General features: G+C 33.4%; 1 protein-coding gene across 1 annotated transcript in view; it reads right to left on the bottom strand.

Moving 5' to 3' along the window:
- Positions 1-15009: 15009 nt before the first annotated feature.
- Ncam2 (neural cell adhesion molecule 2) overlaps positions 15010-27813 on the bottom strand; it is a 472605-nt gene continuing 459801 nt past the window's right edge. The window contains exons 17-18 of the mRNA XM_026411794.2: positions 17692-17811; positions 15010-15121 (exon numbers count right to left, since the gene is read on the bottom strand). Of these exons, the coding sequence (XP_026267579.2) occupies positions 15010-15121; positions 17692-17811 (232 nt within the window). The remainder of the gene's footprint in view (positions 15122-17691; positions 17812-27813) is intronic.

Genomic DNA, 27813 nt, shown 5'->3' with positions numbered 1-27813 from the left:
TTTCCCCTGTAGTCTGTGACAAACAACTCCTTATCAGAATGAGTTGGCACGCTGTGACTTGGCACCCTGTGAGAAAAGTCCACGTGGCAGCTTCGCATTGGGGCTTGAGGTGATTTATTAAGGCTGGGAGGGGCATCCGGGGGAGAGAAGAAAAAGTATCAAGGACCTGAATAAACTGCTGAGAGAAGATTCCCGAGTTGCGTCTTCCTTGCGGGCAAGGGGTCGCGACAAGTGGTGCCGAGACCCGGGAACCAGAACTCTCAGTCAGTCAGGGGTGGTGCACAGGTTAGTCCCAGGTAAGTGGGATCTGCGATGAAAGCAGGGATAGTCCCAGTAAGTGGGATCCGCGTCCAAAGCGGGGTCAGCTCCTCTACAAAGAAAGAGAGAGCCTCATATTTATTGCAGCTGCACTGTGTACTTTCACTTTTGTTTTCTGTGTTTCTTTTGTTGTGTCATCTCGTTTTTGTTTTTTGTGGTATCTCTTGTTGTTTTTTGTGCGTCTTTTGTTGTTGTGTCATGGGTGTCGCATCTTCAAGTCCGCTCCTCCTGGCTCTAGATGACCTGTTACGTTCCAAGGGCCTGGAAGTGAAACGTAGTACTTTAGAGAGATTTTTACAGAAGACAGATATTGCTGCGCCGTGGTTTGCATTTTCGGGCAGCCTTACTATACCTAGTTGGGACAAATTAGGGAAAGATCTGGATTTCGCTTACAAACAAGGAACTTTAAGGGGCAGTACCATTCCGCTTTGGAAATTAGTGAGGGGGTGTATAATGGATGGTAAATGCCAGAAAGCTGTGAGCGAGGGCCAGGCTGTTCTTGAGCAATTGCATGAAGAAAAATCAGAGGGGTCACATAGCGAGGTAGCAGAAAGTCTTAGGAGTAAGAGTGGTGAACAGATAAGGGAGTCTGAAGTTAAACAGAGGAGAAGGCTCTATCCGGACTTGACTGAGTTAAAAACTCCCAAGGACACAAGTAGCTCGGACAGTTCTGAGGAATTAGATCCACCCTAGCCGCTCTCAACCCCGCCTTCTCATCTTCCCCCTCCCTATCAGGCCCACAGAAAAGTCTTATTTGACCTTCTCCAGAATATTCACCATGGCTTATTTTAGGACTTTCAGCAAAAGAATCTCTACAAAAAGGTTTAATGTAGATAAACTTCCTATTTTCATGTTGCCCTGTTTTATTTGGCTACTGTCTGAAAAAATCAGCATTCCAGGCACTGGACACTCCCTTACTAGTTTTTCACAAAAATATGTAACAAGGCCTCTGGCCTTGAGCTGGGCTTCACAGTGCTGACTACATTTCTAAGATAAGGGAGTTACTAACTGGGCTCCAGGGTAACAGCTGGCAGGAGGAAAAACTGGAAAGGGAGATAGAGGAACTGGAGGGTCGATTGTAAAAGTCAAGATTTAAAGCACCTACAGCCCCGATCGCTGTCACGCTCCCTCCTTATGACCCCGATTGGGACAAGGACAACCCCAGAAGGCTGGGGGGTGTTCAGTGGCAGCCTAAGACGGCCCAAACTTCCCAGTAATTGAAAACTTGGATGCCGATGGACAGCCGGCCAGAGTACATGTTCCTTTAGCCTTTAAGGATATTAAACAACTAAAGGAGGCAGTTACTAATTACGGATCCCATGCCCCCTTTACATTGACTCTCTTCGAGTCTTTCTCTGCCAATCAGCTGACACCTAGTGACTGGCAACAGCTTTGCATGGCTGTGTTGTCCGGAGGGGATTTTTTGTTGTGGAAAAGTGAAAATCAAGAGAGGTGTCGCGAGCTAGCCCGAGTCAATCAGGACGCCGGCTTCCCACGGCATAACCTTGAAATGTTAACAGGCTTGGGACTATATGCTATCATAAATCAACAAATTAATTATAATCCTGGGGTCTATGCTCAGATAGCTACAGCAGCCATTTAGGCTTGGAAGGCTCTACCTATTTCAAATGCTAAAACAAAAATTTCAAAAATTGCTCAAGGACCCTCTGAGCCTTATTCTGACTTCCTTGCCTGATTGATACAGGTAGCAGAAAAAATATTCCCTAACTTGGAACAAGCCATGCCGGTCATTAAGCAATTGGCTCTTAAATATGCAAATTCCTATTGCCAAAATGCCATTAAATCTACCAGAGCAAAGAGTGTTGATGACATGATTCGAGCTTGTAAGGATATTGATGGAGCTCATATTACAGGACAGGTTCTGGCCGCTGCCCTCAAAACGGAAACAGGGGCCCGGCCCGGGCCCCGGAAGCCTAGGTGTATGGGGCAATCCAGGGACGGAATGGTACCCCGGGGAGTGGGCGACTTCGTCACCTCCCAGGGACCAACCCCTTTCTATCTGTAGACTCCCTAGGGGAATGCCAGGAAGTACAGGATGTACAACTGCAACCGCAGGTCGCAGAGACAGAACAAGCTGCTACCGCAGTAAGATCTTGGCCAGGCGGGGGAAAATGCAGACAAAATCAAACAAAATACAATCGGCTAAGAAAACTCGGAGAACTTTTGCCCTGAAAATGGGCACCAGACTCCATGTTGTTTGCATCACCATGGTAACCATGGGGTGCCTGGCCGGCATAGCTGCTTCCTGGTCCCACCTCCCACACTTTTGCGGGCTTCTGATTGGTTCTTCCACAGTCACTCAGACAGGACTTCTAGTCCCGCTTTCCAGCCACTAACCTGTACTGCTGTGTTTCAGGTTTCTACCGGAGCTGCTCAGAGCCTGTATTTTTTTTACAACAAAATGCCTACCTGTAAATGCTAATGAAAGATATCTTTTTCAGACAAAATTTAATTCCACAGGTTTCTAGGTTACAGTCCTAAATTTAAGCTAATTCTAAGTTAAATAACCTGACTTTTTCTCTATAGTTGTGTTACTGAATAATGTTCTATTGATGAGAGATATCAAATATGCTTCTTTATATTTTACTTTTAATTTTGAAGGTTATGAGGATGCATTTGCTTGCCACAGGAACAAGCCGGCAAAGTTCCTGTGATGACCAAAAAATCCTTATTTTCATTGCTAACTATAAAAATAAAAATGTATACTCAAGGATCTTATTTCAGTTACATCAAGTGACGTCACATAGAAGAGTGCACTCCTAGTTAAAAAATAAATTTAAATGGATCCAAATATTTTAAGACCACGTGGTTACATAAAGTTAATACAATTATAAGTCATGTTCTTATTCTTAATATATATATATATATATATATATATATTTTAGATATTTAGATAACCTATATTTGTTAATCTATAAATTAATTAGCACATGCCTAATTGATTAGTTAATATATATTTGCCTAATTGTTTTTCTTCAACAGAAAACCTATAATTTAAGTTTTATATTTACATTTATCAGATACTCTGTTTTTTCAGTTACAGATATTTGAGATAAATGTGTTTAGTATAAATTTGCTTTTAAGTAAAAATACAATCAAGTAATTTCTAAATCTCAAAGCAGAATTAATCAACACATTTTATCTGGGATTTTGGCTGCTAATCAAAGGATAGAGTTACTTCAAGCTCAAGTTGAGGAATTGTCTGACCTAGTACATTTGGGTTGTATTGATCAACGAGCACATTTATGTATAACCTCTGTCAGATTTTATGATTCCAGAAATGCCTCATGCATCATCGGAGAATATCTATCCGGAACCTGGTCCATGGAAGCAGAAAACTTGATCCAGTCTCAACTAACTCAGATTGCTGTTTTGAATAACACCCATGTCAATCCAGTGACCTTGGGTCAATTTACCAATTGGTTGTCATCTGCCTTTTCCTTTTTTAAGGAGTGGGTGGGAATAGGCATTTTTGATGCAATGTGTTGCTTTGGTATGTTTCTCTGCTTGTGGTTTCTCTGTCGCCTCAAGGCCCGCAGTGCTCACGATAAGGCTATGATCATACAAGCTCTTGCAGCTTTAGAAAATGGCAATTCACCTCAAGTCTGGCTTGCGCATCTTAAACAGTAAATCTTTGACATGGTCGTTGCACCCCAAGTTGTTATAACATTGCACTGGGATCGACATGTCTTTCCTCGCTATTCTCTTAGTGTTGGAAAGTCCTTGCACTCTGCCGGTCTTGCTGCCATTGCACGCAGATGGGTTTCCACACTAGTGCTTCTCTATCGCTTTAAAGTCCGTGCCTTTCTTTCAGGGTGCTGTCAACTTGTTTGTCGTTGTAAACAGCCACAGTTCAGCCTCAGCTATCCCCCTCCGTCCACCATCGTCACGATACAGGATGCGAGGCAAGGCACTGCACTTGAGTGATCCTTGGAGTGGACCTCAAGGAGAGCATGTCCTATTGCATGCGGGTTTGACGTCCTTCCTTACCCCACCTTATCCACGCCCCGCCCCACGAAAAAAGGCGTCGGCTGATATGGCCTCAGATCTGGGGAAGGGCCCTCCTTAGGGCTGAGCCATACTATGCAGCCACTTCTGCACAGTGGGATAGGACCTCTACTCTCGCCTGTATTGTCATACAAAAACAAAAAAGGGGGAACTGTGGTGAGCCGTTTCTGTGAACTGTGGCCGCCATTACAAGATGGCGCTGGTTTCCCCTGTAGTCTGTGACAAACAACTCCTTATCAGAATGAGTTGGCACGCTGTGACTTGGCACCCTGTGAGAAAAGTCCACGTGGCAGCTTCGCATTGGGGCTTGAGGTGATTTATTAAGGCTGGGAGGGGCATCCGGGGGAGAGAAGAAAAAGTATCAAGGACCTGAATAAACTGCTGAGAGAAGATTCCCGAGTTGCGTCTTCCTTGCGGGCAAGGGGTCGCGACAGTTTACCTTTAATAAAACCTATCTACTACAGATACAGGGATGAAATTGTGAAAAATCTAACTCAAAACCTGAACCTATGATTTGCTGATTTACAAAGCAAGTTGAACTCACAATGTTGCAGGATGTCTACTGTTAAAATGAGAACACTTATGGTATAAAGATCAAGTAAAAGTTATTAATTCTGCATGTTCTTTGGAAAATAATAAATCAAAAGGATTGGAAAAATCCCAGAGATTAGTGCCAACATCAAGGTTGTAAAGGATTTGGGGTAGCATCATTCAGCTCACCACCTTGAACTCTGCAGATGAAAAATGGGCCTTGGAAAACGAGACTGGATTACCATATGCATAACCAGATAGACACTTGGTATAGCTGCTGCTATACCAGATGTTGTTCCATTGCTAGAGCAAATTAACTATCCCTGGTATCTGGTTTATACCTATCAATCTGGAAAATGCCTTTTATTCCATAACTGTCTTTAGAGTCCCCCAGAAGCAATTTGGTTTTAATTGGTAAAGCCAGCATTACACCATCATTGTCCTACCTCAATAGTATATCAAAGCTCCAGCCCTAGGTTATAATTTAGTTTACATGGATATTGATTAATATTTCTTTCCACAGGATATCACTCTGGCCCATACTTTTATAACCTTATGAAGATTGACCAATGAACAAGAAATGTCAACTACTATAGACTTATGGGTAAGACATTTGCATGTTAGAATGTAAGAGACAAATCTTAGTAAAATTCAAGGATTGTCTACCTAAGTTAAATGTGTAGGCATCCAGGGTATGAGTCATACCAAGATATACCTTCTAAGGTGAAAGATAAATTACTCTGGCCCTTCACATAACCAAAGAAAAGGCACAATACCTTGTAGGTTTTCTTGAAATTTGGAGGCAAGTTATTCATCATGATTACTCTAGAATATTTACCAAGTTATCCCAAAAGTTGTAATTTTGAATACGGCTCAGAACAAAGGAAGGTGATACAGAAAGACTAGGCTGCTATACAAACTTTTGTGCTGCTTGGGTCAATTAATCCAAAAGGTATAATGGTGTTTAAAGTGCTAATGGCAGATAGGGACTTTGCAGGTGAATCTCAGCACGAGGTTTCAGTGTTTTAGAATAAGGTCCTGCTGTCATTTAAACATAACTATTTTCCTTTTCAGAAATATCTTTCTGTATCTGTAGCACCAGAATATTCAACCATGATCCACCAAATTACCATGAAAATTAAGTTGCCAATCATAATTGGGAAGTCAACTGATCATTAGTTGGGTATGCACAGCAACATCATCGAATGGGAATGGTACATACAAGATCAGGCTTAAGTATGCCCTAAAGCCACAAGTAAATTAACTAAAGAATTACCCCAAATGTCCATGTTTCTGCTCTTGATCCACTGCTTCCTCTTTTCCAAACTGTTCGAATGACCTCATGGGAAATTCCCTAAATTTGACCAGGCAAAAAGATTTAAACCTGGGTCATAGATGGTTTTGCATGGTTCACAGGTACAGCCACAGAACTATAGTGCCCCTCTGGGACATCCACGAATGTTAATGAAGGAAATTCTCCCAGTGGGACAGAACTTCCAGCAGTGCACCTAATTACTCACTCTGTTGGAAAGGAGAACTGGCCTAACATACTACTGTATATTGATTCTTGGGCATGGCCAAAGTTGGTTGTCATGGACTTGGATGAAACTTGACTGCAGTATTGATGACAAAATAATTTGTGATAAAGATATGTAAATACATTTCTTTGAGCTGGCAAAAACGTAAAGTTATTTGTGTTTAATGTAAATGTTTAATAAAAAGTAATCTTAATAAAAGAGGATTTTAGCTAGTGGTCAGGACAACTCTTTCTGTGGATACAAGGGAGCATCTGATCTTAACTACCCCTATCATGAATCTATGGTCTCATGAACAAAGAACCTGGGGTGAAACAGAAGAAGGTAGTAAATATGGTTAACATCATGGACTTCCACTTACCAAAGCCAACTTGACTATGGCCACAATTGAGTGACCAACTTGTCAATACCAGAGAATAACACTGAGTTCCTGATATGACACGTTGCCTGGAAGCATCAGCAGCTCCCTGGCAAGGAGATTAATTATGTTGGACAGTTTCCATCATGGAAACAGAGTATTCTTACTGGAACAGATGCTTACTCCATACCTAGATTTTCTTTCCCTACTCATAATGCTTCCATCAAAACTACTATCTCATGGAATTATCGAATGCCTTATCCCCCATTAAGGGATTTCATACAGCATTGCTTCTGACCAAGGAATTTTTTTCACAGCAAAAAGTATAGCAGTGTACCCATGTTTGTGGAATTTGTTGATCTTACCATGTTCATTGACTGAATTCCACCACTGCATCTTCTGAACCCCCAAATTCATGAGATTTGAAGACTCCATAATCTCAAAGAAAGGATGTATAAAGACTGAATACATACATGTAACTATATATATATATATTTAATATATATATATACATACATATATATATATAAGTACATGTATTGAATACATATATATTTATGTACCCGTGTGAGTGTGAGTGTGTATGTATGCACTTTTTTCCTCTGGAGAACTTTTATTAATACATCAATATGTTGACAGCCCCCAACATACCAGGAGGGAAGAACAAGGCATAAGTTGAGACAAGTGAATTCTCAAAATCACGAGAAAAATATGTAGTTGTCTTATGTTAGTTTCATAGATGAAGAATCAAGTGTAAATTTTTATGTAAAGTGCTCAAGTACACTTTATTATGTAGGTTATAGAATTGGTGTGTGAACCTAGGTTTATGCTAATTGCATACCTGGGTTATGTGTTTCCAATATTACTTCAAGAATCTCAGTTCTATCCACTTTTCATCCTCTTTACAAAAGTGTGAAAAACATTTTCCTTATTTTTTTTTTCTGGTGAATAAAGGTGTAAATATCTTGGGTTTCTAGTTGACAGGAATTTCATGAATACTTTTCTGATGCTGTTTTCCCTTAAAACCTGTAGAAGTTCATCTATTTCTAACTTCCACAACTCCATTTGAGTAAACCTATGTGTTTTTCTGACAGGTTCACATTGATTCCTTTGCTTACAAATAAGATGCCTTTTGACTTCTCCGCAGACAATGCCTCCAATTGTAAAGAAAATTGTAATTTTCTTTTAAAACACTCCATTTTAAAATTACTCTCTCAGGATATTAAGTAATTGCATGATATCTAGATGTGATAGTATACAAACATTTTGGACTCATTTTTTAAATTATTCTCTCTTCTATATAACAATCTTTTCAACTCAGTTTCACATAGGAAAACAGGAAAATGAGGGAATTAGGAAGTGGAAACTAGAGGTGAAAGAGAAGGTATCAGAATGAATTAAATAATCAAATTAATCTTTTTCAACTATTGGGACATCTGAACATGAGTAATATCTGTGTTTATAGCATGCTGTATTAATAAAAAGTTAGCACGTTAAATTTTGTTGAATTTGTAATTATTCTAGTATAGTGTCCTCTGCCCTGTCAAAGATATAAATAAGGAAAACACTGTTTCAGAAAGATGATTTAAATTATTCAAAAAGAGTTAAATTCAGAAAAGCTAAAATGCACAAATGTTCTTTTTCTTTGCAAGCAGAGTTATGCCACAAAATAAGTGTATAAAAAATCACGTAAAATAGAAAATATTTGTATTTGGATAATATTTGTATTATTTGTATTTGGATAATATTCTTCCTTGTATATTTAAAATTTGTTAAGAAAAATAGGTATTTAGAATGCTGAGTACATAAATGAATGACATCAATCTTAGCACACATATGTGTGTTGCTTATATTACAAGTAAAAAATATATTATGCAATGTTTTGGAAAAATAGAATTTATTAAAATATCAACATGGTTTATTTCCAAAAACAATTTGGAGACTTAGTTTTAGCTTCTTTCTCATGGTACCCTTTTTCATTTCATTATAACTAACCTTTGAATAAATATTGAATACTGGAAGAACATGTAAATGTCCTCTTGTTCATTCTTCAAAGCACTTTTAATGTTATTTTTATTCAGTATGTGTAGATGCTTTGTGTAATTTGTAAAGATTATATTAGAAATCATCCCTTTGTTAAAAATGACACATATTATCATTAATTGTAAAGAATGAATCACATTTTACACTGGCTTTTTAAAAAATGAAAACACTTCATTCAGTGATGTGAAGAATGATTAGCTTCTCTACTTTTAAAACGCATATCTATAAGGTGGTAAAATGTATAATAATGGGAAATTAAATTCAATCATGAAGTAGAAGTTATTACTAGGTTACTATTCAAAATTTGCATAATATGTCTTTTTAACTGTTTTAATATTTCTTTTTAAGCCTTCATTTTTTTGGGGGGGCTCATATGTTTATTAGTGTTCTGGCTTCAAAATTGAATCAGTTTTGAGTAGCACATTATAATTTTATTATTTCTCCAATACTGTTTTTTAAGTGCATGGTTTTGCAGAATATGGTGTTTGGGGGCATACAATGTTGTAGTAAAGCATCATCTCCTATACTTAGTGTTGTCTAGCATTTATAAGTTGACAAATTTGGCAATTGAAAAAATATGTGCTTCACATCCAGTGAATTTAGGATTTAATGTGCATCAGAGTAACAAGAAAGACTTTGAGTCTTGATTCATCCAGTCTCTTTTGAGGTCCAGAAATTTAGACATCTACCAATTTCCTAGATAATGCTATATGCTGCTTGTCTACAAGCATCTTAAGGGATAATGCCTTAAAAGGTTTATTAATCTCTCTGAGCTGGGGACAGAGAATATGTCAAAAGATTGTGACTCAGGGTGATGTAAGATGGCAAAAATCATTTTTTTTCTTATGGATATCTAGAGATATGTTTGAAAAAAAAGTAAACCTAAAACTATTTGTCAAGTCATAAGCTCACTCTTTACAAAGGTATTATTTGAAATAAACATAAAATTCAACACTTTATTAAAGTAAAAGTATCTTTACTATTAATATACAAATGGTGAAGAGTGACAATTTTGATATACCATAAGCCATACTTTCAATGTCTCTCATAAATACAAAACTTCAACATTTGCAGTATAATTTTTACAGTTTAGACATATATATACAGCATTTCATAGGGACATACTATATTGAAACAATAAGAAAATCTCATGGTAGCTAACATAAGAATATAGAATTTGAATGGAATATATAAGATAAAGAAAATAAAATGTAGTATGTTTTAATGCATACTGTACACAGCATAGAATTCACATACCCAAAAAATTATTTCTAAGAAGTTCATCTATTTCTAACAAGGGTTAGAAGCAAATGCTAATCCATGAACATTTCTTTAAGAGCTGGAACAACTATGTTTGCTCTTAACAATACTATTTATTTTATAGTACGCATTGTTTTGTAAAAAATTTGTAGATTGAATCATAGGTTCTATCTCTGTTAACTTTCTCTTATGGATTTCAGTAGATTTTTCTCCTTACTATCAGTATTATTGGCCTTAACTTTCATGTATGCAATGTCTGTACTCCCTGGCCCAGCATTTCTCACAGCTAGGCCCTTCTTACTATTCCAAATGTAGAAGTTCAGTTTGCCTTTCTGGATCCTTTCATTTCATTTGCCCTCTACTCTCCTGTTTGCTTGTGACTGAAATGCTCCAATAGTTGTTGCTTTATTTATTCTCTTCCATGGAAAGCTAAATCTAGATGTCAAAGGAAATGTATTTTCATGTCAGAAAACAAAGATTAGGGGCTGGGATTGTGGCTCAGCAGTAGAGCACTCTCCTAGCACGGGCGGAACCCGGGTTTGATCCTCAGCACCATATAAAAAAAAAATAAATAAAGGCATTGTGTTGTGTCTATCTACTCTTAAAAAAAACTATCATTAAAAAAAAGAGAACAAAAATTAGAGTTGCAATATTTAAATGCATATGGACAATTTTTATAATAAAAATTAGAAATATTGTGTGGCCAGAAACGTGAAAATTTCCAAAAAAGAAAATTTAAAGAGATGATACCAATTAATAGTTTGCTAGTGAAATCCTATAGTGAATAATGAACTTTATCTAAGAATATTGTTATTAAATAAATATTTACCACTGTATATAATATAAAAGCCTCTGACTTTTTATAAGAAAGGAAATAATTAATCTTTTAACATTCTTGTATAACATCTTCAAATAGCTGCTTATATATGGGTAAATGCAATTTTTAAAAAAGAAAGGGTGGAACCTGGAAGAAAATTACATCTACTCAGCAACTACTATGGCTAGGCTGTTTTATCACTTTCTAATTGACACACATAATTGTTTCATCTTGGAACATCATTAAGACCATGCATAGAATGATTTCTTCAAAGATTTCAATTTGAGTATTAGAGCATTTCATTTATTTGACTTTCCACAATTTAAATTTACTATGTGTCAATATATCCATATGCAATTTCAATTTGAGAGACTATGTAAGACTGCTCCACAGAGTTAAGAATAAGATGTCAATATTTCTCTTTAGGCATAAATAATGCTAATAATATCATTTAAAAAATATTTTCATTTGCTCTTAAATTTTGTTGAATAAGCACTCTGAATATAATTTTGTAAAAGATTTCCATGAGGAATTCAAATTGAAATTGATGTTATTCTCCATGAAAAAGAACACTGCTGATTTCATAAATAATTATGTTATGCCAATATTTCCTAAATTAATAAATGAAAGAATATTCCTACCATTTCATTTGTAGATAGTTTCATCAGTGATTATCTTATCATCACAAGGATGATTTATGATTCCCAAATCAAATATATATCAACAGGAGTAATGAAGACCCAACTGACACCACCATAATTTTCCCTATTTTAAAAAATCAATTGCTGCCTTTGTCTTACAACTGTCTAGTGACTCAGTTCCAACAATATCCAGAATGTATTTATTGTCTAAAAGGATAGTGCAGAACACATTAAAAATATGTTTTGTACATATAAAAAGAATTTTCAGAAGTGCAAATGAATTAAAGAGCATAATTTAGATTTTATCTTCAAGGCAAATGAGTTTTAATTGAGATAATTCATTTAATGTAACTAAGTATAATGCCAGTGTCATAAGTGTAAGCAAAATATATCTGTAATGATGGCAGTTTTAGTTGTTCTTTTGATAAAGGAGAATATCATGCTAATTCAAAGGCACAAATACATATTAATTATTTAAAATACAAAGAATAAAATGAAGATATGATTAAAAATTTATAATTAATTATTGGCACTAAAATAAATAATTTGATTAATAACATCTATTTCTATAAATGTTTAATTCAAATACTAACACATATGAATTTTTCTGAATTAAATAGCCTTTGAAAAAATGACTTTGTAGGTATTAATATTAAAAATAAAGTAAAACATAGACAGTACATTGTTAGATATTAGTATTAATAAAATGGTAATATGTCTTATCCCACAAAAATAATAAATAAATCTGTAAAAATCACAATTTCTAATTAAATTCATTTGCAAATCATTGTTAAACAAGTTGACACATTAATTTGTGTCAATTTTTAAACAAAATAGTTATTAAAATTCTTATATTACTGTTTCCTTCTATAGGTTGTCATTATTTAAATGATTATAACCTACTTAGAAATATCAATGTTTTCAGTGACATTTTTGCTTCGGGGTTTAAAATAGCATAGGATTCAGATACCTTAACAGTACTTATATTCAGTCAACTCTTAACATTTTATACGAACATTTAAGAGTACTCCAGACAATAAAAATAACATACACACAGTTATATGGATGTATTTAGTCTAGAATAAGAATGAAAAATAAAAATAAGAAATAGGTTATTTCAGTTCTATTCAAATTTTGCAATTTACTACAAGCCATTTCTTATTTGGAAACTTACAATTAATGTAACTCAGAGCATTCCATTGAAATGTCAAAAAAGTAAAAGTTTTTCACAGTAATACCTTGTTTCTGCATGGCATGGATTTCAAGGACAAGGTGTAAGGATCATTCAGACAACTGAAATAGTGCACTTGAAACAGTCTGTTCACAATTATTTCCAAATTATCTATGAATTTCATATAATTTCTCCACGAGTGACAAGAAATTTAACAGCATATATATATATATAAAGAAATATGTAAGTCAATTGCTTCACATGGAAAGTCCAAAGAAAAAAACAGAACTTTCAAAATTGAGAAAACACAAAAATATTTTGCTCTAGATTATGATTTCTCTGTTCTTGCAGTGTAGCACAAACATAACAATAGTAAACATGCGAAATTGTTTTCGGTCGTGGAATTCTTTCAGTATCCTTAGTGTAAAATTGAGTGGCCCTATCCATGACAAATCATCATTCATGGCTATTACTTCATAAGCATTTTACTAAGCTTGCCACTTTACACAAACAAACTAATTCAAGTATTTTGACTAGTTTTAGCACATTGGTACAAATAAAACACAGAAAAATAAAACAAAACAAATGTTTAGACAAACATAAACACCAACCATCATTCTGTCAAAAACCACTGGATAATCTCTGTTTCTTCTGAATATGCCAGAATGGGTAGCAAGGAGAGATTCCTGCATAAAAACCTCGCATTTTATGGCAATGCTTTAATATGCAGATGATCATAGTATTCTGCTATCAGCCAGCAAAGTAAGGAACAGTATAAAATTACTTACTTGTCTCTCCTTGGTTGACAGTTTCAAGCACTTTGTAAATAAAAATATTCATGAGTGGAACTAATATTATATTTAATCTTCATGAAATCATCTCTATAAAAGTGACATTCTTAAAGTGGGTCCCTCTGCACTGTTAAAATTTTCTCCAATGTTCTATTGGAATATGTTCTCATATCAGGCAATATTTGAGCTATTCAGTCCATACCTGAAAAACCAAAGGTAACCAATGTGATGGGGTAAAAAAAAACCTTTGGCTGGTTAACTTAAAAGATAATCTAAAACCTGCTCCCAACGGTTATATATCTTCATAGCAATACATTTTTCCTTATATGTAAGTTAAATCATGTTTTAGACTTTTACCTCTGGGAGCTTGCATAGCTTGGAAGTTAATTTGTATTTTTATTCTGGTATAGGCCCTACCAAGTGATATTAGAAAGTTTATGTTGAATAATCCAGGAGTTTTGTCAACCAAAATTGTTTACCAAAATCTTAAAATGAATTCTAGCTACCACATTCAGCATAAAAATACAGTGGCAATTCAATTGTTGATCACTGACACTTTATGGCACATTTAAATGTTAAGTAACTTTTCTTCAACTAACATTTGTTTTTAATTTCCATTACCCAATTTCATTTAATGAAGGACCAAAAACTTTAAGAAAGACAACATATTTATATTGTTTCCATTTCAATTTATTTTATTTGAAGCTGAGGGCAAAAATAAATATTATTTTTACTTGTAATACACTTACTTTTTGTGTAATCCAATATGAATGAATATGGCATATATAAAGACACAGATTCAGGGAGTCTTTCTAATCTAATTTTGCACACAACTAAGATTCTTTCAAGTGGGTAACAATTTTGATCTGATACTTCAATCTATCAAAATCAATGTTGAAAATGTACTGTAATCATTAGTTGAAAGTGTTCTCCAAAGATTCCTTGATTTTTAATATCTGCTAAAGATTACTGGCTCCTTCAAGCCTGGGTTCCCTGAAATTCCCCTGATAAAAAGTGTAACCTCTATTACGTGCCTTCATCTTAAGCTGAAAGCCACTTTATAAATCCATTGGCCCAAAATAAGTTTCATAAACATGCAGGGCTTTCTTATACATTTAGATCAGAAAGCTTTTGTTTTCTTTTGATTTTCATCACACCCTCATGTGCTAGAGAGTTTGAAATATGTTTGTTGGTTATAAGACAAAGTTCTTAAGAAATAGAGCACTTTAGCCATATGAATAATTGCAGTATTTCAATCATAGAATCAAATTGAAACCCAAGAGTTGGTGTCAATCAAGTCTCTGTACTGAAATTCTTAACAAAAAGAACAATCACGACAACAACAACGAAAGGAAATGGACCATGGGCAGGAGTATATGATCATATGTATATGTGTACAAGCTATTCCAAGCTAGAATTTTCCAAAGAAATTAAGGTCAGTGGAATAGTTTTGGTCATAGGGTCACTGCAATCCAAATGCTCTTTTGTAGTGTGCGTCAAGCCTCGGTAATATTGTTATGCTTTGCTGTCATCTTCTTTTGATTGGATGATGTCATTAGAAACTTTGATTTCTATAGCTTCTGGATTTAGGACTTCTTTCCCATTTTCTTCTTTTAATGGTAATTTTCTGGTAGGAAATAGAAATATAAATATAATTTTTAAGGCATTGTTAGAGATATTCCTCAACATTTAAGTGAATGTTATATAAAGAATAAAACAATATTGTCTATTGTAAAAACTGTAATGTGTATTTAAAAAGATGTAGGAAAAAATGTATACATGGATTTAGATGAGTGAAATTATTCAATATAGGATAGCTTAGATTTGATAACTATTTGATACTAAAATATAACTTTTAAATTTTAAAGAAGCTTTTTTATATATTAAGTACATGAGTTATTCTCTCAAACTTTTCAAGTCAAACAGTTAATAGTTGCTGTATGAAACAGCAATAGTACTTGTAACTCAATGCAGATGAACATATTTTAGAACTTTTTTGTTTATTATGTGTTTCTTTGGCCTCTTTTCACTATTACATTTTTCTTATCATTTTTATACCATTTTTGAGAGTTGTTTCTAATAATAACCTAGAAAACAATAAAAGTCTTTGTCTATTAATATTGATAGTTTCACAAATGTTCCTGTGATCATATGCATATTCCAAGTAAGCCCCATGGGTCTCTGCAATCCAAATATTCTTTGCAATTTTGATAAAGCTACTGTAATATTGACTCAAGGTTTCCTTTTTTCCACTGTTCTAGCACTCACTAGTTTATCATTACATCTTTTGCATAAGACTTTTTTTGGGGGTAAAATTTCTTTCCTTGACAAAGTGTTTCTTTCCACATTGAGAGAATTAAATATGTTTACAAATCTTGTTCTAATTCCCCATTATTTTATAGCAGAGTTAACCCTCTATGCTAGCTGGTATTTGTAATTTATTTTATATTTTTGAATAAGGAGGATAAACAATTACTTTATGACAACCAAAGCTTTCACGTGAAAAGTAACCAATCAAAGGTAAGTTATAGGCAAAAAATTAAGATCTATTATTGGGAATGAGGTAGCATCTACTTTGTATTTAATGTGGGCTGTTCTTTTATGTGTGTTATTTAAAGTGCATTCATAATTTATTTTTTTCTCTCTTTTCAATGTGACGAAACTATGAAAAATATGAAATAGTGAAGCAAATAGGCCATTTCTGGCATAAAAATATTTAGAAATTTAGAGCTCAATATTACCATAATGTTTAATATATTGTTTTACATACAGAAGTCTGTATTTATTTTTTTAGTGAATAAATGTATTCAACTAATTGGTGGGTGGTATATTTCTGTATAATTTTTTTTACTTCATAGGTTTACATTAAATATTTTTAAAAGATTACAGCTAATTATATTATTTTTATGTTGAATATTCCTTTTCTATTAATTAAGATCTAGTGTGTGCTAAATTATAGTCTAGTTGCATGTAAAGGCATTTTGTTAAATAGACTGCACACATCAATATAAGTTTGTGTTAATAGGGTTTCGTGAGTGTGTGTGTGTGTGTGTGTGTGTATGTGTGTCTGTGAGTGTGTGTGATATTTTTCTTCATTAAAAAGACTTCTGATTTCTGAAAGGGAGATTATAAAACCTTGATAATCTCTCAGATAGTTAGCTTCAATTGAGAAAGTAATAAGCTCTAAATGCAATCACTAATATTGGCCTGGACATTTATATTGAAATATGAGCTATAGAATAGTACTTTCTAGTTTTCTACATATTACTACAGGCCATTGAGAGCAAGAAGCAGGGACTTCCATTCCTTCCCTTCCCTTTGTTTCCCTTTCCTTCCCTTCTCTCTCTCTTTCCCTCCCTCCCTCCTTCCTTCCTTTCTCTTTTCTTCTTTCTTTTTCCATACTGGGATGTGACCTAGGGGTGCTTTAACCTTGAGATACATCCTTAGAACTTTTTATTCATTTTGAGACAGAATCTCACTAAATTGCCCAGGCTGGCCTCAAATTTGTGATCTTCCTTCCTCAGCCTCCTGAGTCACTGGGGTTACAGGTTTGCACCACCATGCAGGCAACAAACAGAGGGAATATCTGGGAGAAAAATCAGTTTCTTCAGCTGTGAAAACAAAAAAGCCTATAATTGGAGATAAGAATGCCACATCAGGTTATACTATAAGGGAATGGAAGCTGGTAGGAAAAAAAAAAGAGAGAGTGATACTAATTTGAAGAATCAATGAAATTTAAAAGTCAGTTTTGTGAGTAGCAGAGTATGATAATCTTGCTATTGTTATCAGCAGCTGCATTCAAAAGAATACTACCATTACTTAATAATGCCTCTGATTTTAATCAATGTTATGTGCATGAATAAATGCACACGTTTACCTTTGCAAGTTTAATTAGAATATCTATTATAGTTGTAATGGCGCTATGAGGGTGCAAACATAAATACATGAGGGTTATAAATTATAACTTATAATGATGGGGTTTAATAGTAGAGTTTCTCTGACAGGGAGGCCAAGTTTTCATGAAAAATATCTCAAGAGGAAATCAACTTTTGATACACACAACCACTTCCATTAAAAAGAAATAATACAGTTCTTTCATAAACAATGATATGTGTAAATACATATAACAAATTATGCAAATGATCCATCATTTTGCTAATATTTGTTTGAAAACAAGTAACTATTTCATCTACATACTCAGGTTCTGTTAGTGGTGTGGTTTCATTTGGCTCATTTACTGGGCTCCCATCTTCATGATTGGTAATTCTTTCATCTTCTGTTCTCATCTCCACTATTGGTTCTTTTGATCCATCTTTCCTGAAAAAAAAAAGAGAGAGAGAAGAAAAGAAAAAGATCTTGACATATGAATGTAAAAATAGATGCAAGATAGAACACAGTTTAAAACCTGTACTTAATGCTACCTTCTTTGAATAAATCCAAAATGTTTGGGGTCAGAATACCAGCGAGATTTTTTTTCCATCTGAATTCATTTCATCAGATATTTTCATGCAGAATAAATTGCAATCGCTATTCACCCAAAAATTGTGGAGGTTTTTGCAGAAGTATTTTATATTTTAAAATCTATTACACAATAACTTTTGGAGATAAATGTATTTCTTAAATAAGATTTATAACATGAAGCATTTCTCCCCCAAACATATTTTCCAATATAAAAATATTTTTAAATGTTTAAGGAATATTGATTAATATTTTAAATATATCATCAGAAATATTGCTTATATTTTAAAATATGGAAGATTAAACATGTATTATACACTTCATTTTTAAAATATCTTTATTAATTTATATGAAAGATTTTAAATATGTGATCAATGACTTTTGTTATATTCATATTTTTCAAGATGATAATTTTTAAATAATCATTACATGATGTATATATAGAGAAAGATGTGTTTTATTATTCAAATATTAATCATATTTTTTAAATGAGTGGCATTTTTGCTAGGAGCCACAGCAAAAGTATTGATACATGGTACCTTTGGTTTAGGTGACTGCCAGCTAGCCATTGAGATGATATGATTATGTTAAGCTTTACATTCATATGGTAATTGGACTCCTGCTGTTCACCTGGGCCTGTTACGGGACTCAGGTTACTCATGTCACTCATGTAATGGGAGAGTTCCCATTGGTTGGGGAAGGATAGTAGGAGGGAACTTCCTGGGGGAGGTCCGGGTGCCGGTTCCGGTGACACACGTGGGTCCACCGGCTTGCTAGCAGGACTCACACTGGACGCTGGCGGCTTTTTTAAATAAAGCTTTGTTCCCCGCTTGAACGGTTCGTGTTTCTGTGCCCAGCTGGGTTGCGGTGGTGGCTCGTGCTTCTGTGCACAGCCGGGTTGCGGCACATTTTTAATAATTGGTGGAAACTAGAAAACTTACTGCCTCAAAAATGAACAAAAGAAAGGACAAAAAGGAAGTTATTTGGTGATTTTATAGGGAATTTCAACTACTTAGGACACAGTCTTATTACACAAATAATTATGATGTTACATAATGCAGTTAATTGAAAATTTACATCCATACCTGTATTCATAATCACCCAAATTTGAAAACAAAAAATTCTCCTAATAAGTCAATAAATAAATAAACTGATTAACATCTATATTTGGATATTAATCGTATAAATAAATTCACTATAACCTAAGCCAGTTTGAAAAGGCTATGTAAATATGTCTTAGCAACTATATGTCATTCTGGAAAAAGTAGAATATAGGGCCAATAATATGGTCAGTGGCTATCAGGGCTCAAGGGAAGGAAGAAATGAAAATATAAATCACAGGAAACATTAAGGGTAGCTTAAAATAATCTCTTTAATACTGTAATGATGGACAAATGACATTGAAATGAATGCTTAAAAACCATAGTAGATTACAAACAAAACAGAAAACAAACGGAAAAGCAACAATGACCCAAAGATCAACAGGCTACACAAATGCTGAGATTTTCATGATGATAAAATACATTTAATCAGTGGCAGGTTTGATATTGTTGCTCTAGTCTGGGCATGGCACATACACATGCATTGGAATGCAAAGTATAGGCAGAATAGGCATTGGTGAAAATTTTTTAAAAATCTAGATGTTAGTAACAAAGAAACTTATGATTTTTTTTTTCAGTGTTGGGGATAAAAACCCAGGTTTTTACACATGCTAGGCAAGCCATCCACCAGTCATCTGTATCTGAAGTCTTTTTTTTTTTTTTAATTAAGAAGCAGGGTTGTACTAATTTGTTCAAGCTGGCTTTGAACTTGTGATCCTCCTGCCTTAGCTTGCTGAGTAGCTGAGATTGTAGATATTTATCACCACACACTGTTAAAAACTTTCCACTTCTTAAAATCAAATGCCTGTGGGAAGTGATGAGTGCATGTTAACCACATTGTCTGACCAGGGGATTCAAGTAAATAAAATCTAGCACAATAATGAAGATTACTGAAGAGCTCATTCCCATGAGATATAAATTTTATTTTGTTCTTCATTCTGTGTCCATGATTTTCTGGCTAGTATTTAGGTAGCGCTGGCCTCACTGAATCAGCTAGGAAGTATTTTATTTGCTTCTAAGACAGACTGTGGAGGACTAATGCAATTTCTTCCTAAAGTGTTTTGTACAATTTACTGTAAAGCATTTGGGCTTGGAATTTTCTGTTTATAAATGTTATTAATTATAGTTTAAATACATTCACTAGATATGGGTTAATTCAGATATTCTATTCTTTGTTTTCATAAGGAATTTATGTATTTAATTGAGGTTATACATATGTAGTAATCAAGTTGTTTACCTATTTCTTCATTATCCTATCAATCATTGTGTACTGTTTTGTGGATGTTCTCTGGCTTATTTATGATATAAATTTGTGTCCTATCTTTATCTTGTTTTGACTGAGTTACCCTAAGTAGGAGCTCAGCAATTCTATTGATCTTTTCAAAGAACTACATTTTAGTTTTACTGTTTCTGTGATTTCATCTTTCAAATTCATTTATTTGTGCTATAATCTTTGTGATTTGTTTTCTTCTGCTTACTCTATTAATTTGCTCTTCTTTCCAATTATTTAGAAATTTAATTAATTCATTTTAGATTTTTTTAAATTTTCTAATATGTGAATCAATAATATAGATTTCTTTCTAATGATTACTTTTATCTATTTCACAGATTGTGATAAGTCCTGATTCATTTTCATTTACATCAAAATAATTCTAAATTATTTATTTATTTGGAAGTATGATGTTGAATATTGAAGCACATGAGGTATTTTTAGCTATCTTTCTTTTATTGATCTATAGCTTAATTCCATTATGGTCTCTAAGCAAATATTTTGTGATTTCTATTTTAAATTGTTTAAGGTGTGTCTTGTGGTTCAACACAAAAGCTGAGATTTTCATGATTAAAAATAAGTTAATGTAAATTTAACTTTTAATCAGTGGCAGGTTTGATATTGTTGCTCTATTCTGGCATGGCACATACACAAGCATAGGAATGCAAAGAACAGGTGTTGGTAAAAATTAAAGAAAATCTAGATGATAGTAACAAAGAACCTTTTGATCAACAATAGCATATGATAACACATTGTGTGCTGGCATTATGAGGTTATTTTGTCACTAGGTTATATGAATGTTTCAGTTCTAACATAATTTTATTGGACTACCATCTTATAGTCTGTCACTGATTGAAATATCATTACACAGTGTGCATTAGTATATTTGGCTATTGATTTTTATCTACTACACTTTTAATGATCTATTTCGACCACTGGTGTTTAAACAGATAATTGATGCAGTTGAATTAATACCTACTGTATTTGCTACCATTTTTCTATATCTTGCCCTTCCTCTTTATGACTATTTTTGTTTTTTATTAAATTTATGTCTTTTATAGTTCAAATTGATCATTTTATATAATTGTTTTCTCTAATTTCTGAGCATATTAGTTGTATCTCCTATTTTTCTTCTTTTGTTTTTACTTTTTAAAATTGTTGCTCTAGAGTTTACAAATAAGACAACTCTGCTCTCACATAACACTACACTGCCTCATGGGTAGTAGAAAAATACTTTATAATGGTAAGTTACTCTTCATTCTTCCCTTCCATCCTTTGTATCATTGTCACCATTCATTTCACATGTAAATATATTACATGAATATAAACTTAATGAAATACAATATTCTAACTAGTATCAGTTAGTTCAATTATGAAAAGGAAAAAGTTAAATTTACATTAACTTATTTCTTCTCTGATGCTCTTCCTTTCTTTATGCGGATTTGTATTTGTGACTGATATCATTTTCCTTTTTTCTAAATAACTTTTCTTACATTTTTTACAAAGGCCTTCCACTGGCATTTTTGTTTATATGACAGAGTCTTTATGTTTTCTTTATTTTGAAAGGGTAATTTACCAAAGCAGAGAATTCTAGATTGATGAAGGATTTTGTCCTTTGAGATATCTTATAGCTCAGAAATTCTTTTTTCAGCTCTGTCTAGCCTACTAATAAGCCCATCAAAACCAATTTTTTTCATTACTGTTTTTTTTTACTTTAGTACTTTTTGATTCTTTCTTAGATCCTTTCTTTTCTTCTACTGCCGATCTTTAGATACATGTTGTTTACTTTATCCATTAGAGTTCTTAACATCTGAATCATAATTGTTTTTACATTCTCAGTCTGTTATTTCTAGCATCCCAACCATTTATGATGTATGCTGTATCTCTTCAGACTGTACCATTTGCCTTTTAATATGCCTTATAATTTTACCTAGTCATCCATGATGTAATGATTAAAAGTAACTATTATAAACTAGCCTTTAATAATGCAATCCTGGAAAGTGTGGAAAGCGATTATAGTTTTATGATAAGATGTCTGTCTCTAGTGAGTGCTTCTCCAGCTTTCATCCCATTTAGTGGAACAAGATGGTCATAGATAGTCAGAATTAAGTATTTCCTTTCCCCCAGATTGAAGTCTATAGAGTAAGATGAAATTGTTTTCTTGTCCCTCTATTCAGTTAAGTTCAAATAAACTTCAAGAGATTAGGCTCTGTTTAAATAGTTTCTTCTGAATAAAGATATATTTAAGAACAGAATGCTTGTTGTATTTCAAAATACTTAAAATACCTGTCTCTCCAGAAATATGAAAGGATTTTTTACTATTACTTATTGTGGCAATATGGTTAAGCTCCTAGAGATAACATTTTTAAAATTTTGAGAGTCCATATAACTGGCTCCTCCCCTGGAGTTTTTATCTTTCAGATTGGTCCATACTGAGTCTACAGAAATTTATCAATTACATTTTATGTTTTTTTACCACCACAGTGGTTCCCAAAGAGGTATCTGCTGGTAGATATCTGCTTTACCAAGTTGTGAGTCTCTGTATATGCTTGTGTGTCCTTTCAATATGGAGGGGCAGTAGTTTATACAGAAAACTTATTTTTCTTATGGATCTAACAATGGCTGTTAATTTTTTTAGTTTGTTTAGTTTTTGACTTCTTAGGAAAAAGTGGCAACTTCCAAACTCCTTACATGTTAGGCTGGAAACAGAAGTACCAATTGGTTTTATCCATCAGCATTACCCAGAATATACATATTTGACATTTGAAATGTAATTCCTCAGTTCTTTTAGCAAGACATGCTTACTCTTATAACAAACTCCCCTGAACAGTTTACTTCCTATTTGAAAGGTTTTTTTCGCATCTTTCCCTGCAAACACACACATACACTCACACTTAAGTTGTTCTCTTCTTTCGTATTTTGGGTTTTTTATAACCTTCTCAGGGTAAACCTGACCGATAAGTCATTTCTTTTTTGTTTATTTTTTACAGAACATTTAAAATTATTAATTCATTCAGTTGTTTTACGTAGGACATCTCCTACCTAAATAAAAGCTCGCTGGTGGCAGAGATTGAGTCTTCTTTCCATCCCAGTTGTATTCCCAGGACTGAGAATGTTATGTAGATCTTAATTAATATTTAATGAAGTTAAATAAAGGCTTGGATAAGTAAAAGAATATTTTGATAAAATAGAATCGGCAGCCATTTTAAGATTAATCCTAATAATGCATGATAAAAGAATAATCTGATGAGAACTCAATAATGACATTCTCCAGAATTTTACACTAATGCTATTCTAGTAGCAAAATTAGATATCAATTTGTACTTGCTCTAATGTCATGAGTGACTAATCATGTAATTAATCTGTTGTATATGCAATTCACATTGTCTTATGCCTTTTGATATTATGAATGGGCTAATATCTAAATGCTTGGGGTCATGCTAATATCAATTAATATGATTAACCTGTAAATCAAACTTGTTATAGTTTATTTCCCGGAGATATTTTATATATCTTTTATGCTTACTGCAATTTTATTTTGTTCCACATTTTTATTGGTGTGTTATAGTTGTATATAATGGTTGGATTTGTTGTTACATATTCCTGCATGCACACAACATAACAATATAACTTGGCCAACATCATTCCCCACTGACTGCGTTTTTAAAAAGAGTTGAAAGTTATTTTTCCAAAGAAGAAGAAATTGTTACCTAAAATTGTGTGATTAATAATAAGCATGGGATTAACCACGTGTTTTCATTTTCCCAATTCTTTAAGGTTAATTAAACTCAGCAGGATTTATAAACAGAAGTGTTCATGGACAAATTAACACTTTGTAAAGTCAAATAAGAATAAAAAGCGGAACTCGCATTTCATCTTGTTGTTTCATACATGGTTACCATCATCCTTCCGGTTATTTAAAACAAAAACATGAAAGCATTTTTTGACTTCTTTCTTCCCTTTGCCTTAAATTAGAATCAATCAACAAGTAGTTGACATGACTTGAATGCTATCTAGAATATATATACTGGTTTATATATATTATAATGATACCTCAAATCAGAAAAATAAAGTATAAGATTTCTTCTGGAGTATTGTAAGATATTCCTATCCCAAGAATGTCCTCTAGGCGCTGGGGATGTGGCTCAAGTGGTAGCGCGCTCGCCTGGCATGCGTGGGACCTGGGTTCGATCCTCAGCACCACATACAAACAAATGTTGTGTCCGCCGAAAACTAAAAAATAAATATTAAAATTCTCTCTCTCTCTCTCTTTAAAAAAAAAAAAAAGAATGTCCTCTAAACCTTCCAATGCTTAGTAATCCATTCTTCTACAGTAGCTAAAGTAATTTTTATAAAAACCTTCTGGTAGTTTTCTAGTTCAAGTCAAATTCAGATTCCTTACTTTGATCAAAGACAATTTGGGGACCTTAAGTTATTCTCCATATGACATGTGTACCAATCTGTCTCAGCTGTACATCACTCATGTTCATTTGTCCTTGAACAGAGCAAACTGTTTTGCACCTCAAGACCTACATATTACTGTTGCACCTGAAAGAATGTTTTCCCCCTGATTGTTATATTGTAAAATTAATAATTCAGTCAATATAGCATTCTAATGAATAACTCTTCATTGGAGTAAGAGGTTGTCCTTAAGGTTTGCACAGAGTTACTGCACAAGCTAAGGGTCACCCTGGCACTGTAATCCACATGTCTGGATTTGTTCAGAACACCATTTACCTGGATGTATGCAGCTGCCTGAAAGGCCTAAATGTGAAATAATAAAGTTAGTTTTGAAATTCACTGCATAAGAAATCTGGATTTTTTAAAAGTCATATACTTTACTGTTTTGCAGCTTGAAATACTTTATATTGCAACAATATTGACCATACCCCAATAAATCTGGGTAATAAATAAATAAATCACTACAGCCCCAATGAAAATTTTAGTAGATTTTGTGTATGTGTATGTGTGTGTGTGGAGTAATTACAAGATGATTTAAATAGAAAGGCAAGATTTGAGAATAGCAAAACAATCTTAAAGTCCAACAAAGGCAGAGGATGCATGCTATTAGCTATCAGGGAGTATTTTAAAGCTTTAGTGTTAATAGCTCAGTATTGGTGAAAGGATAAAGTCAGCAAAGCAACAGAAAGCAAACATAGAAATAGACCTATTCTTTCCTTTGTAACCCATGTGAAATATGACAAAAATGACACTCCTGACAGTGAATAAAGCATGCCATTTTCAGTCAATGCTTCTATTGTCAAAACAAAGATTTTTAAAAAGCCAACTGAAAAGTGCCTGGACTCCAACCTCAGGTGGACTGCAGTTCTAAATGTGTAAAAAAAAAATTGCAAAGATTCTCATAAAAAATTTTCCAAAGTCTATGTATGAAGACATGAATTGGTGTGAATATATATGTATACAACCAGAGATATGAAAATTTGTGTTCTATATATGTAATAAGAATTGTAACCCATTCCACTGTCATATATAAATTTTAAAAAAAGAGGAAAAGTGCCTTAGTGACTTGGTATAGTCATAGATTTGTAAAATAGAACTTAAAAGTGGAAATTAAATATTGTATTACACTGAAATTAAACACTTCTCTTCAAAAGAAGCCACGTTTTGACCTATCAAAAGATATCAGAGCATTGAATGAGATCATATCTAATTGTATTAACTATACAAAATTTATAATATGAGCATTATGATATTCATATAGGATATAATGAGTAATATGAATTTAAAATAATCACATACACACACACACACACACACACACAGGGCCATGTATACAAAGTGTAGCATATTGAAAAACAGCTTCACAGCAGATCGGGAAGAAGACAGCCTAATGTAAAATGACTAAAATACTTGAATGAAGACCTCAATAAAAGATCATATCTAAGTATTTTAAAAGTAAGAGAAAAATCAATTTTACTAGTGCATATATATTGTCAATTTAAATCAATATGACCAACTACTACATACCCAGCAGAATCAAAGAAACAAAAATATGAAAAAGACTACTAGAGTGCCAATCAACCAAAATTCTCACTCTGGAGTAGTTAGAACTGACAATACCTTGGAACATCATTTAGATACCATACAAAAGCAGAATACATGTACATGTGGTGTATATCCCAGCAATTCCACACTAGGTTAAATACTAAAATCATATACATTTTGGAAACTACCAAAATCAATATCAATAACTGAATGGGGAAAGAAATTTTAGTATATTTATATCATGAGTTATTACACAGAGACTTGAATGATGATTATTTGCCAATAAAAAATAGCATGGATTGATTCTAGAATGGAATCGACTAAATGGAATGGACTAATAGGAAAAGAAGATGCATCAACAGTTTTTATAATACACAAACACAAGCTATAGTGTTAAACATCACATTATTGTTTAGTTTGAGATTAAAGAGGAAAGGGAAAGGAGCTTTAAATGGTAAAATTATTTTTCTTGATGTGATCCTTGAACACAGCATGTTCAATTTTTTTAGTAATTTTTAAGCTCTGTGCTTATGATGACTATACTTTAAATAATAATTTGCTTCTATAAGAATAAAAACATTAAAAGGGAACATTAGCAGACTATGTGCTTTCTGAACTTCTTGCATTGAGCCTATTGTATTTTTGTAAATCTACTATATATGATATCTTTTCTATTTTGTTGTATCTATTCAGTTAATAAAAACTGTTTTAGCCAAGAGGATGAGGCAGAAGAATCCCAAGTTTGATGTCAGCCTAAGCTACTTAGAGAGATACTCAGCAAATTTGGGAGACCCAAACTCATTAAAAAAGAGGCAGGGGTAGTACTGGGATATAGCTCAGTGATAAAAACCCCTGAGTTGTTCAGATGGGGTGGTAGCTCAGTGACAAATTCCCTGAGTTAGTCAATCCCAGTACCAAAACAATAAAAACAAAAGCAAGAAAATCAAGCTATAAAATAGGATGACTCCTGACATAGATAAATACATGCATAAGAAAAAATAATAGTAATTAGTCCACAATGAAAAGGAATTAAATCTTGATATTTAGAAAATGAATAAATCTTAAAACATGATGAATGAAGGATACCATATTTAAAAAAAATAGTACACATTGAAGTAAGTTCATTTACATGAAGCTCATTATCAGGTAAAAATTTTATGTGGTAAAAACCATCAGAATAGTAGTACACTGAAATTTAGGGAAGATGGGTTGGGTTTACTAGATAGTAACATAAAAGAACGTTTGACAAATGACGATTGAGGTTATGAGGTTATGCATAGCTGTAATGTATTAATAAAACATTTAAAAGTTTATGAATTTTGAAGAGTTTTGCATTACACAGATGTAAGCATCTGTCAGGACTCATCAAATAGAGTATTTGTGTATTTCAACGTATGTAGCTTTATTTAAAGAAAACACTAGAAATATTGAACTTCATGTAATGATATGGAAACCTTATGCAATAGCTATCTATACTGACTTTTT

Source organism: Urocitellus parryii, chromosome 2 (genome assembly GCF_045843805.1).
Source record: "Urocitellus parryii isolate mUroPar1 chromosome 2, mUroPar1.hap1, whole genome shotgun sequence".
NCBI classification, from domain to species: Eukaryota; Metazoa; Chordata; class Mammalia; order Rodentia; family Sciuridae; genus Urocitellus; species Urocitellus parryii.
Note: the sequence above shows the minus strand (reverse complement) of the source record. Positions and strands in the feature narration are given on the sequence as shown.